At 46.7% G+C, this 21337-nt stretch overlaps 1 protein-coding gene across 1 annotated transcript in view; it reads right to left on the bottom strand.

Annotated features, from left to right (window-relative positions):
* Window positions 1-4903: 4903 nt before the first annotated feature.
* Window positions 4904-21337, bottom strand: part of EIF3A (eukaryotic translation initiation factor 3 subunit A) — a 31300-nt gene continuing 14866 nt past the window's right edge. Inside the window, exons 12-22 of the mRNA XM_054071662.1 lie at window positions 18656-19003; window positions 17419-17523; window positions 16662-16775; window positions 16247-16369; window positions 15755-15908; window positions 14622-14806; window positions 13631-13719; window positions 10299-11221; window positions 8565-8739; window positions 7624-7793; window positions 4904-6442 (exon numbers count right to left, since the gene is read on the bottom strand). Coding sequence (XP_053927637.1) covers window positions 6201-6442; window positions 7624-7793; window positions 8565-8739; window positions 10299-11221; window positions 13631-13719; window positions 14622-14806; window positions 15755-15908; window positions 16247-16369; window positions 16662-16775; window positions 17419-17523; window positions 18656-19003 — 2628 coding nt within the window. The 3' untranslated portion in view covers window positions 4904-6200. The remainder of the gene's footprint in view (window positions 6443-7623; window positions 7794-8564; window positions 8740-10298; window positions 11222-13630; window positions 13720-14621; window positions 14807-15754; window positions 15909-16246; window positions 16370-16661; window positions 16776-17418; window positions 17524-18655; window positions 19004-21337) is intronic.

Genomic DNA, 21337 nt, shown 5'->3' with positions numbered 1-21337 from the left:
CCCCGGGACGACCTCCTCGGCATCCTCACCTCGGTCCCTTCGGGCTTTATTTGTCTTTAAAGCAACCGGTTTGGCCAAAGGGCCGTTGGGAGGCGACCCCCGTGGCATCCTCCTCTCCATCCCCTCTGGGCTCTTGTCTTTAAAGCAACTGGTTTCAAAAGGTCCTCAGGAGGAGACACCCACGGCACCGCCGTCTCCATCCCCGTTGGGCTCTTCATGTCTTTAAAGCAACTGGTTCGTTGGAAGGACCATTAGGAGCCAGGACCCTGGGGGCAACCGCAGGCATCCTCCAGGAGCTGACTCCCCCCGGCATCCTCCTCTCCATCCCCCTTGGGCTGTTTTATTTTTTGTCTTTAAAGCAACTGGTTTGTTCTTTCACACTTTAATATATTACAAGCAGAGACTGGTGAGCGCCTGGCGGGCACTGGTCCCCAGCAGAGCCCGCCCGCGGGAGCCGCACAGCTCGGATGCACTGTATTGGTTTATTGTAAGAAAATATATATAATGTGATTTTTATGGAAATGGATTTATGGTGAGGGTATGAGTGGGGGTGGAGGGGTGAAAAGGAGAGGTTTGACTGGGGATGGGGGGTTAAAAGGAGGTTTAACTGGGGATGGAAGGGTTAAAAGAATGGCTGATGGGAGGGTAGGGGTCCCCAAGGGGGAGAAGAGGTAGCAGCGACATCCTCGGCTGCTCTGTTGCCATCAGGGGTCTGGTTGGGTTGTTGGGACCGGACTGGAAAGCTGTCACCTCACCCATTAATAGCAGGGTTTTTAATTAGGGCACAGCCCTCCGTTTTGACTCTTAAAAGTAAACATCCAAGCAATTTTCTTCACCGGTTGCAAAACTGGGAAGCAAACGGAGATGGAACCTGCACTCAGTTAATCGCTTGGGAATTACAATCTCCCCAAAATCACAGCCTGTCACCACGGGAGAGCGGGGCCGTGCCCCACTGTCACCCCTGGACCATCCCACACGGTCCCACGGCTGATCCACAGCTTTAGGGAAGGTTTGAGAGGAGAAAGCATCCAAATGCTTGCTGGGAAACATCAAGACTACAGGCTGAGGTGGAAACCGAGCCCTTTCTGCTCAGGGAAAGGCAGTGAGCGTGGCAGAGAACAAGCTTTGCAGCTTGTGTTTGTGGTGGAGAACAGGGAGGTGGTGGGAAGTCTTTGGAGATAAAGAGACCTGGACAAAGCAGAGCTGTGACTGTAGGAGGGAGGTTGCGTGTTTTAAAGAGCGGAGTGGCTTTAATTCACTGCAGGGTGGGAGGAATCTGTCCGTGTGGTTAAATACCCTTAAGATTATACAAAACATAACATTAATGCTGGAGACCGGGACCTTCAGTGGTGGCGGATCCTTGGTACCAAGCATCGGGCAGGGCTGCATCGCTTCTAATCCTCAAGAGATGGGAAATAAGTTTATTGTGCCTCAAAGGCAGGACGAGGAGCAGCAGCAGGGTTGTGGTTTGCCTAAAGTGTCCTCAGGAGCTGGAACACAGGTGCCCAAGTTCTCAGCGCAGAGAGGGTTACACGGTAGATGGCTCTACCGACACCTGGGACACGGAGAGGTCCTTGGTCTGCAGGGGTTGCTCTGCCAAAAGCAGGGAGACGAGGAGAGCCTTGTGCAGGAAAAGAGGTGGGTCCTGGCAGAAGGGAGCTGGGAGTGATGCGTTTCTGTAGATTCCTTTGGATAAAGGTACTCAGCAGGGCAGGAGGGGGAGGAGAGCAGAATGGTTGAGAATGGAGTCAAAACACATAGGGTGGGCAGAGGAGGGGGATCCTGGCGTTGCTATTCATGGGGTTCATTATTCACAGCTGCAGAGTGATGCATTTGCAGGGATGAGGAGGGAGACACTCGTTTGGATTGGAAGTGTTCTCTGAAATCTTCATCCCATGGCTCCAAAGATGCTCTTAGGTCTGATTGCCTGGTGCAAAGAGGGTGGCATTAAATAACTTCTCCTAGCGGCTGCAGGTGCCCTCTCCTCGTGCTGAGGATCAGTTGTGTGATGTCTCTCGTGCACCATGGGCTCTTCTAAGCTGTTGGGTGTCTGTTAGGTTTTGTGATGTCTGTCATGAATTGGTGGAATCTGTATCCACCACACATTGTGCTGCTATGGGAAGAGTTTTCTTCTGTACTCAGGTTACCTCCTTGTGGGAAGTCTGAAGATTGGTACATATCTTATAATGCGGCTGACTGGACTCAAAAGCAAGAAAGCTGCCAGAAAGGCTCTGAGGGTTTGATGTGAGCAGGGCTGGGGCCGAGGGGCTCCTGGCACTTTGTACTATACCCACCCCTCCTCTCGGGTCTGTCCATCCTGCTGCGGTGCAGTAGTAGCCCCATTGTGAGCCCTGGAAGTCCCTCAAGACCCCAGGAGGTCCCTGCTTGGATGACACTGGCCTTTTGCAGTGCCCGTTTCTTCCCTTTGCTTAAGAGGAATTAACTCCCGGTTCTGCTCCTGTTCCACACACGGATGTGCAGTGGAAAGGCTGGGAGCTGCCTGCTGTAGCCACTACACAGCATTAGGCACCGATCAAAGCCTTAAGAGATAAGGGGGCAGAGCTACAGCTCCAAAAGACCATGTGGGGGACGGAGGAGGACCCCAAATTGTTCCAGAGAGGAGATGGCAAGAGTCAGAATCGACATCGGCCTGAGAGCAGGGCTCTTCTGTTAGAGTATGGGATCGATAATCTGTCCTTTAAAGCTTTACATCTACAATGACTGAGTCTTTAAGGGCATTTGGGGTTCTCCTTGAGAAGCTGCTTCGACTCCTGTGCCCCAGCACAATCCCTGGGGCACGGAATAAGGAGCAGGCTTGTTCTTGGTCACTCTGGAGTGCTTATTGCTGCAGACAGCGCTTATAGCATGACTCCCCATTTCTTAATTACAGGAAACCATTTACATTAGTAACTTAAATCCTAGGAAATGGCTTGATCTGAAAGCAGCCCGGGTTGGAGCTGTTGTGTTCCACACAAGAGGACTAAGAAAAGCACCTATCACTTATTCTCCGGGTATCTGCAAATCCAAAGATTATGGCTACTTGTTGAAACCAAATAATCTTCAGAGAACCACTTCATAGCAGGGAAATGCACACCAAGCCTGCATGTGATGGAACCTTTTTCATAGTGATATTCTTGTAAGGGAATGAATAGGGTGTTGGATGTGACCTATGATCACCCTCAGCGGACACGGGCCCGGGCAAAAAGCAAGCTCCTTCGCATTAGAAACTGCTCTCGAGGGCAGTCTGTACCAGCTTTAGTCCAAGTCCTGTCTGGGCAGGATTTGCTCCAGTTCTGCTGTTGAGCACAGTGGCTCTGGTGCAGCTGCTGAGGGGCTGTCAAATGCCTTTCCTTCCACCGATGTGCCAGTCAGACCCACCAAATACATAGGTTAATAAATACTGGAGATAGTTTGCTTACAGTCACGTGTGGAGGAAGAGAATTACCCCTAAATCACCTGTATTAGGGAAATGCTGAACCTTGAAGTTTGGGGAAAAAACTGTAGCAAAGCCAGTGGAGCACCTGCGGCAAAAGGACCAACAAAGTCTGAATGGCAGAGGGTTCGATTAGGAGTGGAATAGCTCTTAGAATCCCTGTCCTGCCATAATTAAATGCATCAGCAATTCTTAAGGGCTGGACCAGCCTGTGTGGAGCGTTTCAGTTCCTGCCATGGCAGAATGGGATGGACCAGGTGTTCCTATTGTGCCACTTCTTGTAGCTCTGCGGTGAAACACGCAGGATGGGAACCTGAAGAACAGGTACGTTTTGGATGCTGCACTTCACTGACCTAACACCCACCTTGGCTTTGCAGGCTCACACAAGTTAGCAGCACCTTTCAGTTACAGGAAGAACACTGGCTTATTGTAGCAGTTCCCCTCAGTGGCTGCAGCCCTGGATATTAAACCAACAAGGATACATTTCATTTACAGCAACAGGAGAGTAGCAGTGCTCCTCCTGTTCGAGACTGGCTGCCCACCAGCACCGCAGCTCACCCTGCTCGCACCCATCTCCCCAGGGTTGTGACGCAGCTGTGGCTGTGCCCAGCCCAGAGCGGCGCTGCTGCACCCACTGCCCTGCTGGTTCTCATAAAACACTGTTTTGAGCTGATTTTTTTCACACTAAGGTGCTTTAGACATTTTATTTTCTCAGTATCCGACTCCTGCGGAGCGCTGTGCGGGCCCTGAGCCCTGCCTGCAGCCAGAGGTCACGCTCCAGGCTGCTACCAGAGCAGGAAACAAACAGGACTGTTCATCCCTGACCCCCTGGCCTTGCTCTGCCCTTGGAGATGGGTTTTGTTTGAGCAACGTTTGCATCCTGCAAACCAGCAGCAGCCTTAAGTTCTGCCTTCTAAACACAGTTTGTTTTCTAAAATTCACTGACAATTTGAATCACAGAACCTCGAGGTAGAAAAGACCTTTGAGATCACCAAGTCCGCCCCTATCTGTCCATTACTAAATCATACCCCTAAGCACTTCCTGCCCATCTTTTAAACGCCTCCAGGGCCCGAGAACCCTTTCAGTGAAGAAAGGTTGAGCTGTTTAACCAAACATGAATCAATCAAACGCAGCGATGCTCACCAGAGAATTCATTTTTTTTCCATCTTCACGTAACCAGACTTTGTGCTGATGTACAATTACAGCAGTAGTTGGCAGCTCTAGTGGTTGGGTTTGATCCCTGTTGGTGGTGTTCTGTCTGAAATATCAAGCGGTAAAATAAACAAATGCGCTGGTGTATCTGTGAAGCTCGCATCTTGCAGATCTTTTCTCAAGCTGCCCAGTCCTGAGGGGTTTAGAGGCACTGGAAACATTATCACAGTCTCACATCATAGAATACAGGAACACAGGTTCTGGAACAGAGCTTTAGCTGACGCAGTGATCATGGAGTTTATCCCCATGTAAAAATAGGTTGGTCTGGTTAAAATTAAAAATACGTAACTGGAGGTAGCATCACTCTTTACATCTGCCTGACAGAGAAGGGGTAATGTTGCACCGTGTTTGGGAAAGAGGAGTAGCACAGCTTTTGTTCACACACACTGAAGTTAAACCAAGTTTCTCAGAAACCATCCCAGATGTTCTCACGCTCGCCTTCAGCTGGCACAGGAATAGGTATGTGCCCAGAAAAGAGCTGTTCAACAGCCGTTCGGCATTAACCGAACCACAGGGAGGCACTAAAAAGCCAAGACACTGTAGCAGCTGATCCTTACGTTGTTTATTTATCATTGAAGAAACACACAGCAGCAAGTTCTGTGCTGGCTTCAGCATGACCTGATAGTTAAACCATCGTTACCACACCCCGGAGTCAAAGCCAAAACTTCAAAGCCATTACTACAAATCACTTGTTTGGAAAGGATTGACCCTGAAGACAAAGAACTGGGGTAAGATTCACCAATTTTGCCAAACCCACACATTTTAAATATGATGATATTAATAAATCCTTGAAAGGCATGAATTTTCCAGTAATGGAAACAGCCGTTTTGCTACTGGCAATGGAAAATACAGCCCTGTATGCCTACCAAAACACTGAAACTGCAAGAGCTTGATGTTTTGCGGTTGTATCCTGCAGCAGGAAAATGTAACTGAAACCATTACTGCAGAACAGCCTCGTAGGCAGCGTGTATTCAAGTAAACCTACAGTGCAGCTAATGCTCAGAACGGTTATTGGATTTAATTCAGATTTAAACAACTTAGTGAATTTAGATAGTGATAAAACACGCCTCTCAGAAACCGCCTGCCCTCAAAGATGCCTCTGGAAAAGAGGGCTCTTAGATCTACTTTTTTGGCTAATTATGGAATCTCTGCTTTTTCAATAATGCGTGAACAGAGAGGTGTTCACACACACGGTCTGTGACGATAATACCCCCAATTCCAAATTAAGAAAGACTAAAAATAACAAGGTCAAGCCTGTTTTGGTGTGAGACAGAAGTGTTACTCAAGACAGTCTTGCTTCTTTTCCTTTTAGCAACCAATGACCCCTCAAAAGAGCATCACTTGGAGTTCCAAACCTTGGCATTTCAATTTCCAACCTTCTGCTGTGAGTTTTGCACATGATCAATCTAGATAAGTAATTCAAGCTCATGCTTTCATGTAACCTCAAAACGTTTGTTAAAGAATTCCAATTCAAGAATGTTTATAAGCACAAATATAATCCCACGGATTTGATCAAATCAAAGCTAAAACATTGGTTAAACCCTGTGATTCTCACTTAACGCCGTACAGTGGTCCACCCTTCCTCATCTGTCTCGTTTTTAGTACGGCGAACGGGCTCGCGTTCCTTTTCGGTTTTCCAGGAACCCTTCTCCTTCTCCCCGTCTCTTTCTCGATCTTTTGATGCCGGTGGGGGAGCAGAAGCTGGAGGAGCAGCGGGAGCAGGAGCCGATCGCCGAGGTGTGTCACGTTCTTCTCCACGTTCCTCTCTCCTGTCGTCAGCGCGCCGCCATGAGCTGGCTACAAACACAGAAAAAACAAGAAAACAACCTTTGTCACGCTCCATCAAGAGTTCAAACAGCACCAACAGTCTGATTTACTGATTCTCGGCCTTGTCACGAGGCAACTGGAGATGGCAGCCAACAGCACAGGTTAATATTGTGGCGAAGGAATGGACGGGAACTCCTCAGGCCTCTTCAGATTCAGGATTGCTGTGAGCAACCCAAGTGTCATCTTTAAAACAGCAACTGTAGCAAGAATGTGCTACTGCTGTTGGTGGTTTTATGATGTAAACTATTATTAGAAGAAAGAAAAGCACTAAAGCATCTCCTTAGAGATGACTGAACCCTGAAACCAGAAAAATCCTAACTGAAAAACACCTATGGAAAATGTTTAGCTGTTCATTGTCCCAAATTGCTGCTCAGCCTGCTGAGATCAGAGGTATAAATGGCACCGGATTGCACAACTCCACTGGTAACAGTGTTCACCATCCTTTACCATGCGAAGAATTGTCCATTTCCCCCAAAAAACATGTTAAGAATTTGACCCCAGCAAGCTCTCCACAGTGATAACTCCCAGCCTTCCCACCAACTGGAGTCCCGCGGGCCGTGTTCCATTGGGGTCTGCCCTCCGAGAGCCCCCTCCCGCGTTCAGGGAGCACCAAACGGGATCCTGAACCTGAGAACGCCACAACTGGAAGTGTCTCGAGCTCAGTGTATTTGCTGTTACAGTGATTTTTGAACACAGCAAAGGGTTAATAAATGTATGTAATGAAAACAGGTTCGTGTATGCTATTGGAATAGATGATTCATCAAAATCAACACCATTAATAGACCTTGTTTGGAAATATTTCCTCACAATTTAATGGCTTTAAGAAACGAGCCAGGAAATTACTTTCTGGGATGTCTATCTTGATAAGTTCAAGAATTCCATTCACCCTGAACGTAATCTTGGTATGGAAACGTTATCCTTAAAAAGTTCTCCTTCCACTGTGGATGTGAAATGTGATAGAAAAGAGTGCGACTGAAAACACTAACAGTTCTCAACGACATTAAAGCTTCTTTCCATTACTTTGCTTACCCAAAGGAGGTGAAGTGGCTGAAAGTGTAACTTATTCCCATTTTACTGCCTCCCAGCACTGCCTGAGTGACACGAAGGAGCTGTAGGGAACACAAGCCTTTAGGAACATTAAATACACCTACGTTCTTCACGGTCAGATCTGAGCGGCGGTCCTCTTCTGAGGGGTGGCTCTCTGTCATCAGTGCGTCGCTCTCTCATGTCACGACCACCTCTGTCCCAGTCCTCACGACGACCTGAATCTCTCCAGCTGGAAGTTTCCTCAGCTGGTCCTCTTCTCCAGCCAGCGTCATCCCTTTTGCCATTCAAAACATAAAATACGACTAAGGGTCTTCCAGCGCCTGAAAGGAGCTACAAGAAAGCTGGGGAGGGACTTTTTACAAGGGTCTGTAGTGACAAGAGGAGGGAGAATGGCTTTAAATTGGAAGGGGGAAGATTTAGATCAGACACTAGGACAAAATTCTCCACAATGAGGGTGCGGAGGCCCAGTTTGCTCAAAGAAATCATGGCTGCCCCATCCCTGGAGGGGTTCCAGGCCAGGTTGGATGGAGCTTGGAGCCCCTGATCCAGTGGGAGGTGTCCCTGCCCATGGCAGGGGGTGGAACTGGGTGGGCTTTGAGGTCTCTTCCAAACCATTCTATGATTCTAAATGTGAAGATTTTCCCTTTGCTATGGAAAGGAGCAATACGAAATCACAACACAGATACTTTCAGGCCTAGTGGGTCCCTAAGACACTGACATACTTCCAAACCCTCTTTTTTCTGGAGCCTGACATGAAATTCTCTTGGTATCAGGTTAAAATCAATATTAAAAGCAGTAAAATATTTGGGGATTCCTTCTGTAAACAGTTAATGGCTTCTTAAAAGCAACAAACGCAAAAGGCCCCCAAATGCCACTATTCATTTCTATTCACATTCACTATTCACTGCCTTCAAGAGTTTCATTTCATACAGCCCACCCACCGCTCCTCTCGCTCAGCAATGCTGAGTTGTTACTTTAACACCAGGGCACTCTGGGATGGTTTTAGAAGAAGCATTCTAGAAGTATTTAATCAAAGAAGTCAAACCTGGGACGCCTGAAACGATCATCTCGATCAAAATCTCTCTCTCTGTCAAATTCACGGTCCTTCTCACTCTCATCCCGATCTTTGTCTCGGTCCCATTCCCGGTCTCCTGGGGGTCTGGACTCTCGGGGAGGCCCCCAGCTGTCCTCACGAGCCTTTTCTCGTTCTCTCCATCCCCCTGTAAGTAAGAAACAGAGGCAAAGGGATTTGTGACTGACCTCTGGTCTCAAGGCACACAAAGAATCCTTCGTTTGCTTCCTTCACAGAAACCAGTTTTTCAAGTCTCAGTCCCTGAGGATCCAAGTCCAGAGGCCTGTAAGCAGTGGCAACCACGACAAAGCACTGCAGAAACTGCCCAACATGAAATCCCTATTTTAAATACAGGTATCATTCACAGTGCTTCCTTTATTACCCGCACTGCTTTTCCCGGGCTCAGTGTTGGGTCCAGATTGGCTCAATATCTTTATCAATGATCTGGATGAAGGGATTGTGTGCTCCCTTACTAAGTTTGCAGATGACGATGACACAGACCTGGGTGGAAAGTTTGATCTGCTTGAAGGTGTGGAGGCTCTACAGAGGGATCTTAATACGCTGGATCGATGGGCTGAGACCAACAGGATGAAGGTCAACAAGGCCAAGTGTCAGGTCCTGCACTTGGGCCACAACAACCCTGTGCAGTGCTACAGGCTTGGGCAAGAGCAGCTAGAAAGCCGCCTGGTGGAAAAGGACCCATGGGTGCTGGGTGACAGCAGCTGAACATGAGCCAACAGTGGACCAGGTGGCCAAAAAGGCCACCAGCATCCTGGCTTGGATCACAAACAGCACGGCCAACGGGAGCAAGGAAGTGATTCTGCCCCTGCACTTGGCGCTGGTGAGGCTGCACCTCAAATCCTGGGCTGAGTTTGGACGCCTGAGAGACTAGAGCACGTCCAGAGAAGGGAATGGACTTGTGGAAGGGGCTGGAGAATAAGTCTTACGAGGAGCAGCTGAGGAAAATGGGGTTGTTTACCCTGGAGAAGGGGAGGCTGAGGGGAGACTTCATCACTGTCTACAACTGCCTGAAAGAAGAGTGTAGAGAGGTGGGTGCCAGTCTCTTCTATAAAGTGACAGGCAATAGGGTGAGAGGAAATGGCCTTAAGCTGTGCCAGGGGAGGTTTAGATTGGATATTAGAAAATATTTCTTCACTGAAAAGAGTGGTGAAGCCCTGGCAGAGGCTGCTCAGGGCAGTGGTGGAGTCTCCATCCTTGGAGGGGTTCAAAAAGCATGCAGCTGTCGCACTCGGGGACAGGGTTTAGCAGGCACGGTGGGGCTGGGCTGATGGTTAGACTGAGCGACCTTAGAGGTTTCTTCCAACCTTAATGATCCTATGATTCCATGTATTAATTTCAGACAGAGGGGGCAGGGAAAGAGACCGAGGTGTGCTCATCTAGTGGGAACATCACTCTCCCATCAGAACATTCAGCTTGGATATTTTCGTTTTGCACACGGGTAAATAACCAGCATTACTGAGTCACCATTAGTGATCTGCCAGGCAAGCAAGCAAATCAACACTGCTGCACTTTCTTTTTGACTCAATCAAGTTAAAAGGCTTAATTAAATAAAGGAGCGTACACATTAACCAAACAGATCCAGTATTTCTAGAGTTGATTGTCCCATCTCTGGCACCAAGATTTAGTCCATTGTCTGCTAGGTTATCACACACTTTGGAGGAAGATTATTGTATCATTATATTTTACCTGGTTTACCAAATGGCCTCCAAGGACCTGGCCTTGAATCTTCACCTCCACGCCACGGGCCCCTGTCGTCTTCCCGTCTGGAGAGCCTGTCATCATCTGCACTACGCCACGGTCCCCTGTCATCGTCGCGCCTTGGCATCCTGTCATCATCCATCCCACGCCTGGGACCTCTGTCGTCATCCATCCCGCGCCTGGGACCTCTGTCATCATCCATCCCGCGCCTGGGACCTCTGTCGTCATCCATCCCACGCCTGGGACCTCTGTCATCATCCATTCCACGCCTGGGACCCCTGTCGTCATCTGCAGCCCGCCAGCTGCCCCGGTCATCGTCCAGCCCACGCCTGGGCGGCCTGTCATCATCCAAAGCCCTTCGGGGTGGCCTGTCGTCATCCAGTCCACGCCTGGGTCCTCTGTCATCATCTGCTGCACGCCAACTGCTTCTGTCATCATCCAAGCCGCGTCTGGGTGGCCTGTCATCATCCAAAGTACGTCTGGGTGGCCTGTCGTCATCCATTCCACGTCTGGGCGGCCTGTCGTCATCCAAAGTACGTCTGGGAGGCCTGTCGTCATCCAACCCACGCCTGGGACCTCTGTCATCATCCATTCCACGCCTAGGACCCCTGTCGTCATCTGCAGCCCGCCAGCTCCCTCTATCATCATCCAGCCCACGCCTGGGCGGCCTGTCCTCATCGCCTTCACGCCTGGGTGGCCTGTCCTCGTCTCCTTCACGCTTGGGCGGCCTGTCCTCCGTTGATTCTGCAGAAGGTTGTTCCTTCTCTTCTGCAGCACCACGTCGTGGTAGATCGTCCCCTCGTCGGGGCAGATCGTCGCCTCGTCGTGGCAGATCGTCCACTCTCCGGGGCAGATCGTCCCCTCGCCGGAAAGGTCTTTCATCTTCTCTTGCTTCTCCTCGACGCCAATCTCTATAAAAACACAGGGAATGAACAAAAAATAGACGACGACATTCAGGAAAGCTGTACACAGTAGACTGACAGTACTGAACCCCTCAAAGCCATTTCTGAATGTATCCACTTGACGTGTGATCGCAAACACCTTTACAGAACTTGCAGTTTCTACATGTTACATGTTCTAATAACCCTCACTGCGATGGGGAAGTGGTAGGTCACCATCCCTACAGCTGCAGTAAGGACAGAATGGTTTATTATCCCCTTCAAAACTAATGGTGTGAAGGGAATAACCACAGTCCGCTGTTGGTCAATGGCTGCAACACAACAGAGGAGAGGTTTGCCTTCTACACCAACCCTAATGTGACAAACTTGAGCTGGATCTCAAAGAAGCGCTATTAAAAACCCACAGCCACCAAGTAGGCATCCTCCTTCAAGCACACGACAACCTACAGACCAGTCCCTGTTCTCACAGAATCAGAGAATGGTTTGAGTTGGGAGGGACCTTAAAGATTATCTAATTCCAACCCCCCTGCCATGGGCAGGGACACCTCCCACTGGATCAGGGGCTCCAAGCCCCATCCAACCTGGCCTTGAATGCCTCCAGGGATGGGGCAGCCACCGCCGCTCTGGGGACCCTGGGCCAGGGCCTCCCCACCCTCATTGTTTAGAATTTCCTCCTCACGCCAGCCTAAATCTGCCCCTCTCCAATCTAAAGCCATTCCCCTTGTTCTAAAGTCATTCCCCAGCCTTTGTAAAAAGTATGCAGCTTTCTTGAAGCCCCTTCAGGTACTGGAAGGCCATTTTAAAGCCTCCTCAGAGCCTTTTCTTCTCCAGGCTGAACGACCCCAACTCTCCAAGCCTGTCCTTGTCCCGGAGGTGCTCGTACGCTTTGGCACAGCTCCTGCCCGACCGATAGGCAACACTTTGACTGACAAGCAGCCACAACAGATACAGCAGGGCAAGGCGGCCAATGCACAACTCAACCCACTGCTACTCTGATGGCAAGCGGGCACACCAGGCTCTCGCTGTGCAAGCACAGACTCTCCTTGCTAGGAAAGAAGTGGGAAGTAAAGGATTGGTGAGAATATTCTCTGGGCTATCGAGTCATTGAGTCATCAGTTCATCTTTGACCTCTGTTTGGATCAGACACGGACAAACAACAGTCGCAGCCTCCCACTCCTCTCACTTCTCTGGACACATCGTTTAGTTTAGTGTCTACAGGATTTTACACAGAACATAAACTTAGGTTTGTCACAGGATTAATTCCTTTGTTTCAGGAAATTACTCTTTCTAAGCTGGTTCCTCAGCACTAAAAAGTAACAATTAATGGCGCATCACAGATGCACTGGTCCCTGCGTCTTGGCAAGAGAGGAGAAACTGCACTGGAGCTGAATCTCATGGATTTAGAAACCAAAACAAACCAACCCCACAGGTTTAGAAATCCCCTGTGCAACTAAAATATAAACAAAAGAACAGCCCAGACTTGCTGCAAAACAGCAGACGTGGGGCTGGGTGAAGTGAGAACAAAGAGGTAACGGTTTGTGACAACTCTGCATCTCAAGATTTTGAGGAACGATGAGCAGACCATTTCCTGGTTTTGGAAGAATTCAATTACCATTGAAGTGTAAGACAAAAACAAGGCATGGAGTTTGTTAATTTCCATTTGGAGTCAAATCAGACCATCATCTTTAAAAAAATCTGATTATTTTGATGTAAGAACACAGAGAAATGGTTATAAACTTCATTGAATGAACAAGTATTTAAATCAGTCATACTTCAGTGCTGGTTTTGTTAGCTATGACTACTGTATTTTTTTAACTATTCCTTGGGTGTTTTTTCTCATTTTTTCACATTTGCTGACTTTCATGTTAGTACTTCAGCTTTTTGCCTTCCTTCCCTCTTAGGAATCCTAACATCCACTTTAAAAATTTACTGAAATTAAGAGTCGAACAGCACCTGACTGGAGGATCTGAGGCCCCTTCCAACCTGGCATTCTACGATTTGATAATTAACAAGAAGAAGGATGCATTAATATTAAGAATATTACTGACCAGCAGTCTCTGGCAGCAATGCAACCCAGTTTCCATTATCATGGAACGGTCTGGGTTAGAAGGGACTAGGTTAGACACCGGGAAGAAATTCTTCATGATAAGGGTAGGAAGGCCCTGGCCCAGGTTGCCCAGAGCAGTGGTGGCTGCCCCATCCCTGGAGGGGTTCCAGGCCAGCCTGGATGGGGCTTGGAGCAACCAGATCCAGTGGGAGGTGTCCCTGCCCATGGCAGAAGGTGGAACTGGATGGGCTTTGAGGTCCCTTCCAACCCAAACTGTTCTATGAGACACCATTCAGTTAGCGCAGCATTAGTGGTAGGAATGAAAAGGCACATTTTTAGCCCGACACAACTGCTGCTCCTAATGCAACACTTACCTTTCCGGCGGTGCTCGTCGCCATTCGGATTCCGGCTCACCACCTCTTCTCCAAGAGCTTTCAGACTCCCTGTCACCCCACCGAGATTCCTGAATGGCAAAAGAAATTCGAAACATTCTGTCTGAATACTACAAAATGAAGACTTCCAGTGTACAAGTGACTCCTTTCAGAGCATAATGACAGAGGTCATTAAAAACTCGCTTGTTACACTGCAGAGGACACTGAACCATCACGAGTTTGAATAACCTAAGTGTGGTCTTAAGTGACTGAATTCAGTGTTTCTGGCAGAGTTTAAACACAATACGGTTCCCTTTGCACCAGATCCTTTACCAGCAGGGCAGGATAGAGGCAAATACACCAAAAAGATTATGAATAGCTACTACAGTGAGCCATTCCTGTCCTGCTAACACAAAAAGATGTTCGAACAGTTTTGCTTTGCTGCTGCTTAACGACAGCAGGAATGAATGAAAACATTCTAATCAGATCAGAAAATGTAACTGAATAAACACCCTCTGTAACAAATACCATTTTGCTCTGGCTTTACACAACGCCAACACGGCCCCTCAATGCACAGAACAGGAGAGGTGGTTGTTATTCACACGGATTCCTTAGATGCAGCGCAGAGCAATCAATAGCTCTAATAAAGGTAAAATGTCTCTCCCGATTGCTAGACAAAGACAAACCATTTACACTATTCTAACACAGCTGTTTATTCCTTGGCTCCACAACAAGAAGTGAATTAGGTAAAACCTCTAAAACACCCAATTTCCCATAATCACACCGCCTCTTTACAGAAAGTTGTTCTGTTTTTAAACTTCTCTATGAAAAGCGTTCTTATTTGTCAAAGTTCACGCTTCAATATGAGGGACTACAACGTCCATCGAGTACTAGAGAAAAAATAAACTACAATTTTAGAATAGTACCTTCTTCTTCCAAATAATCTACAGAAGGAATCATCAAACAGAAAACAAACCTGCAAGTTTTTACGTACCTTTCTTGAAAACGGGTCATCCAGACCTCTCCTTTCTTCCTCTCGACGACGCTCCCTTTCTTCTATCTCCATTTCTCTTTGACGTTTTTTCTTCTCCAGTTCTTCCAGTTTTTTGACGCGTTCCTGGTACTCGCGCTGTTCCTGCTCCCGTTTCTCACGCTCTATGCGTTCCTTTTCCTCACGCTCTGCAGGTAGAGAAATTATTTTAAATAAAGTATTATCAAAATACATTTCATTAATGGCTGTATCCACAGTTACAAAATACAATCGCTCCCCTTTGACTCGTGTTTCACAGGACACATTTAACCACAGAATCAGTTTTCTAGAAGCAGCCTAACTTCAAAGCAATAGGAAAAGAGACCTTGATACATCCATTAGCCCAATATCCTGAGCAACAGCTGCTAGGGAGGAAGGAAAGAAAATGCTCCAGTGCCCATATCTTTATTATCTGTTGTACAGACCACAAATTTGCCAGATAAAATATCTGCAAGTACAGCAGAGGATCCCTTCCTTAGAAACAGTCAAACAAAATAATCAGCCAGCAGTGTCAGGAATCCGACACTATTCAGGACTACTTGGGTTCTGTTGGATTGTTGTTTTAATATCTCATGATTATGAACTCAGATACAAAAAATCTTCATCCATCAAGTGACAAGCAGGAAAGGAATTTACCTTACAGGATGCCCATCACCCCTTCTCTTCTAAAGCCTCAAAACAGGCTACCAGACAAAGAAATTCACAGTTAAAGTTGTGTGAGCTACCTGCAGTTCTTCATCCAACACCTCTGTTCTCTTTCTACTCTCTTTAAGATGCGTCAGAACTCAAACGAAATTCAAGGACTCAATTTTTCATTAGCCTCCCTTACTTTATTTCCTCCTCTGTTCGCGTCTGGGAGAAGAGAAGGGCAGGAAGCACTGATTTGCTGTCGTTTTCTCTTCCTCCTATGGAGTTTTACCTTCATCCGTATGCTGCCCACGCAAGCATTCGGAAGGTGCATTAGTTAAAATCTAAAGGTACGGTATCTAACAGCAACAGTCACTGACTGAAAACAGAGTAAAAACAAGTAAACAAAAACTCAACTGCGTACACATCTGGAACGTGTCAGAAGACAACAATCACGTTCTCAGTTATACCTTTAAGCAGCTGTTCTTCTCGTAACCTTTGCTCTTCCTCCTCCTTCTCTCTGTAGTAAGTAATGCGCCTCTCTTCTTTGCGCTGTTTCTTGCGTTCCTCCAGACGATTGCGCCTCTCTTCTGCCAGCCGTTCCTGGAACTGCTTGAGTTTATCCTGAAACACAACAATCGCACGTGAAAACCACCAGTACTGTGATGACCATCACACAAATTTCTAAACAAAGCTGCGCAGAAACACCAACTAACTACAACATATTAACTTTGCTCCACTGAGAAACAACAACCTGTTTGTCATTTCAACCTTTTCTGCAACAAACTTCACATAAGGGAAGATAATCCTGCTCAGAAGACAGACAATCATACAACAGTAGAATCATAGAATGGGTTGGGTTGGAAAGGACCTTAAAGCCCATCCAGTTCCAACCTCTGCCATAAGCAGTTTAGATCCTCACTTGAGGGGAATATTTTATTACAATACCAGATCCTGTGTACCTCATAAACTGTTCGTCGTGACGCTTTAAGCCTTGCTTCAAATAAATCTCTGTCCTCCAACATCCTTGAGAGTCTGTTCTTATGCTCAAGGGCCTTCTCACGCTCCAGCTGCAAAGTGGTGATCTGAAAAGTAGATAATATTAGAAGGATTACAAAGTAAAACAAATAAAAATTACGTATATTTGCATTCGATCTATCTCAGCCACTAGAAAGAGAAACAATATTTTCCTCTTTCAGATCCAAGACAGAAGATCCTGCTGTCCAAAAGCACGATGAAATCATGAAGCCAACAATTCTTTTTTATATCAACTTTTTTTCTTTCTTCCCTTGAATTGAGGTGGGGAGAAACACAGCAAACATCACTACTTTTCCTTCATCAATAATGGATTTCATCATCTGAATAGAAAATTCTTACCCTTTCTTCTTCCTGCTGCTCCCACAGCTCCATGTCATGCACTCTCTGCTCCTCGTACGCTGTCTTTATTAAAGGAATTTCCTCCAAGCGCTTTGCTCTTTCAAAGTAGTCGATCTGAATAAAGATAACATACCGTTAGAATGTCATAATGCAAAGAGCAAATCCAGCAGACTCAATCTTCAGCATCCCGCAAAGAGAATTCCCGTATCTGGAGACTTCTCCAATACATCTGATATATTGTTGTTACAGAACAACCATACTGGGCCACACCTAAGGTCCTCCTAACCAAGAACCTGCTTCCACCTCAGCAACTCAGTGCATTCCTATATAGAATCATAGAATGGTTTGGGTTGGAAGAGACCTCAAAGCCCACCCAGTGCCACCCCCTGCCATGGGCAGGGACACCTCCCACTGGATCAGGGGCTCCAAGCCCCATCCAACCTGGCCTGGAACCCCTCCAGAGATGGGACAAACCCATCGACCGCCTCCTTTTTGAGAGAGAGGTTAGAATTGCACACAGATGCAGAATAACAAAGTTCTCATTGCTAAGAATGTTGAGTTTGGAGCCCATCATTTACTACGTAAAGCTAAAGACAGAGGATTTTTCCCCCCCCAGTTTCCCTACACCGAGTACTTTATATCTCTGTAAACTGAACTTCATTCAAAGACTCCTCCTTTTGCTCCACAGCTAAAGTTTTCTTTGGTGAAACTAAAGCATTGTTGTATAGAAACAATTCTGTGCCCTTCCTCTCTGTACCTTTTTCTCCTGATTCTTCAGACGTTCCTGAAGTTCCTTCTTTTCTTTTTCAAGCTGTTCAACTTGTTTAGCCATAATGAAGTCAGGATCCAATTCTTCAAGATCCTACAACCAAGTAAAGTCATCAATTCAAATCACATTTAATAAATGTAATAAATCCTTTATTTGTTCAAGATCCTCTACAGTCTTCCCTTTAACTTTTAAACTAATTTGCTTCAGAAACGTTCTCATTTTTTTTTCCTCTCTTGTGGGTAACTTGTCATAGAATCATGCAATGGTTTGGGTTGGAAGGGACCTCAAACGCTATCCAGTTCCACCCCTGCCACGGGCAGGAACGCCTCCCACTGGATCAGGGGCTCCAAGCCCCATCCAACCTGGCCTGGAACCCCTCCAGGGATGGGGCAGCCACCACTGCTCTGGGCAACCTGGGCCAGGGCCTCCTCACCCTCACAGGGAAACAGTTCTTACTAAGATCTTGTCCCAATCTCCCCTCTTTCAGCTTAAAACCATTTCCCCTCGTCCTGTCCCTGCCCTCCCTGATCAAAAGTCCCTCCCCAGCTTTCCTGGAGCCCCTTTCAGCACTGGAAGGTGCTCTAAGGTCTCCCTGGAGCCTTCTCTTCTCCAGGCTGAACAGCCCCAGCTCTCTCAGCCTGGCCTTGTACGGGAGGTGCTCCAGCCCTCAAATCATCTCCGTGGCCTCCTCTGCACCCACTGCAACAGATCCATCTCCTTCTCATGTTGGGGATTCCAGAACCGGAGGCAGGGCTCCAGGTGGGGTGTCAGCAGAGCAGAGCAGAGGGGCAGAATGCCCTCTCTCTCACCCTGCTGGCCACGCTGCTTTTGATGCAGCCCAGGACACGTTGGCTTTTTGGGCTGTATTTTATTTTAACTGACTCTCTAAAGTATTTGTATCTTGATTTTTAATTGAGACCCAGTCTAGGTACTACAGACTGGGATCTGCAAGTCTCTCTTGTATTTCAGATACTATTTAAGCAACACAGGCAGGGTGCAGACCACTGAACAGCGGGGCTTAATTCCTACAGGTAAAAAAGTCAGAATTAAGGTTTATTTACACTGTGCTCAAATATTTAAGTGTCAAACTGTCTCATTTTTAAGGGAAACTGTTCATAGGAGTGGTTACAGTATAACATTAGTAAAGGACATGAAATTCAGGCAGCCTCGCAATGAAAACACCAAAAGAATAAAACACTCAAGTCTTCAATAGTAACGTGCCTACCTCAATATCGATGTCTTTAAATGCTTTGGCTCCCAGTTCAGTCTTCTTAATCTGCTCCAGGCGCTCACGAACAGTCTTCTTCTTGATCTGTTCATGCTCTTGCAGGATACGCTCCTTCTCTCTTTCTTTCGCCTCCTGGCGCAGTCTCTCCTCTTCAGCCTTCCGGACTTTTTGCAATTCAGCTTCACGTTGTTCCAGCTCTTCTTTTTCACGCTGAATGTTTAGACTCTCGAGACGCTCTTTTCTTTCCTCTATAGTCTGACGGCGAGCAAGGATACGCTGATGCTCCTTCCGGGAATTCTTGAGGAAGGCAGTGACTGCCAGCTGATGCTGTTCTTCCTTCTCTTGCTGGATTTAAAGTAAGGATAAAACAGTGATATAAGCAGCAAGCATCGCAAAAGCTTCTCAAAGAGAACTCAAGGTTAGTCTTATTCTCCAAACCTGCCAACTGCATGGAAATAGAACAGTAACAGCAAATCCAATCACTCATCCAAGCAGTCAAACAAGGTGTTATCAACGGACTTGAGCCACACACAAGCAGAGAAAGTTGTGTTGTTGGATATTGGCCGATACAGACATCTCAGGTGGGACATTTCTACACATTTTTTGCCCAAAAATATTGGACATCAAGTATCAGTGGTATTTGAAACTGAAAGGAGGTGGGGAGTTCAATCTTGTTTCTCTCCGTATGTTAGCACGTATGGCACCACACGCACTGTGTTCCACCAAAGATTCCTTGGGTTTAAAGATCTGCGTTTTTTCCAAATACACTAAAAGAAAAACGCTTTAAATGACAAAATGTTGTCTGCAAGGTGATAGAAAACTGATGATCGTTTAACAACCTCGGTATAAACAGAATATAGAAACTCATTTTAATTAAGTAATAAAAAGCACTAGACACTGCACACAGACTGATCTTTAAGTGTCTTATCCAACCGCCCACGCCTCTCCTCCAGCGCAGGCACCTCTGCAGCTCCCTGAGCCTCACGCTGCACACGTGAAGAGGTTTCACAGTGTCAGGTCTGGGAGCTGCCCTTTTCAATCACTCGGCAAGCAGCAAAACACGGCGGCCCCCCAAGCTCACCACACTCCCTCAGTCACGCTGCACTCGAAACGCGAGCTCGCTCAGAGGTATTTTTAGTCATCTGTCATTTCTAAGGCATTCAACAAACACTCAGAAACGCACTTTGCTGCAGCTCTGCAAGCACTTACACACAAACGGAGGTGCCAGAAACGCAAAGGTGAAAAGCTTTAGGGGTATTTAACAGCTTTGTGAATTCCAGCAAATTTCACAGAAATTAAGAACTTTTAAGCACTTGAAAGAAGTGAAAAGTTTTGATCTGAATGGTGAAGGTGAGGATACCAACTGGTCTATAACTGCTTCTAACCACACAGATAGGGTAGGATATCATAACACCTATTTTACAACATAATTAACAGCGTTTATGTCTGACTCGGCTAATTGTACTAAAATGTTGAGTGTAAGACTGTATTATTTCTATCTTTGGATGTACAAATAAAACATGTTTTTTCTTTCAAACCAACATTCCACTGTCTAATATCAATTGATAATAAAACCTTTTTAGATTCAGGAAATATCTTCAGCTCTATAAAACAGCTAATAAATGCTCAAGCTAACATAAATAAGCTTGCATTAGGTATCATGAACCTGTCCTCCTTTACGTGTTTGTATATATAGAATATTATTTAATCACAGAATTGTGGAATGGTTTGGGCTGCAAGGGGCCTCAAAGCCCATCCAGTTCCACCCCCTGCCAGGGAAAGGGACACCTCCCACTGGATCATCCAACCTGGCCTGGAACCCCTCCAGGGATGGGGCAGCCACCACTGCTCTGGGCAACCTGGGCCAGAGCCTCCCCACTCTCACAGCAAAACATTTCCTCTTAAGACCTCATCTCAATCTCCCCATTTCAGCTTCAAAACATTCCCCCTTACCCTATCACTACATGCCCTTGTAAAAAGTCCCAAACATGACCGAACACTGACTAGTTGGATGCTTTAGGAATGATTTATTCTACTTCCCAAGCACAATCAGCTGACTAATGCCAGCGTGAAAGAATGTACGTCCAATCTGAGAAAACACATTCATTATAATACAAGCTCCAGTATTAAGTGTTGAGTCATTAGCTCATATTTCCACTTCATCCACAAAAATAGAAGTGTAGCCCATCACTACCGTCCAATTACATCAGTGATGGTAACCATAATCCTCTGAAAAACAGAGCAATACACTTCTGAAAATGAATAAATGTAAAAAAGCACCGATTTCACCAACTCAGTCCTTGCAGTGTTACGTTAAATAAATCATTAGATAATCAATGCCGGTCCCATGTCAAGGAAAGGTAAACCAAGACACTCCTTGGTGCAATATTCAACGTCACAACTTCAAACCGAGCTTGTCTTGCAGAAAATGCAGATCTATTAGAACAGCGAGTGTGTAACCAGAGCAGAAGGATGCTTTGTCTTTAATACATTAATGCCACACTACATTTGCATACATTAACACCCCAAGGATCAATCATTTCTTTGTGAAGGGAGGAGACAGCAGTAACCGTATTGATTACTCCTACATGGAGCTCAAATTACTGAAGGGAGCAGTTGGTCAGACAAGCAAAAACCAACAAAAGGCTGTGTAAGGGCAACAGACAAACATCACACAGC

The sequence above is a fragment of the Cuculus canorus genome, chromosome 7, assembly GCF_017976375.1.
Source record: "Cuculus canorus isolate bCucCan1 chromosome 7, bCucCan1.pri, whole genome shotgun sequence".
Classification (NCBI taxonomy): domain Eukaryota; kingdom Metazoa; phylum Chordata; class Aves; order Cuculiformes; family Cuculidae; genus Cuculus; species Cuculus canorus.
Note: the sequence above shows the minus strand (reverse complement) of the source record. Positions and strands in the feature narration are given on the sequence as shown.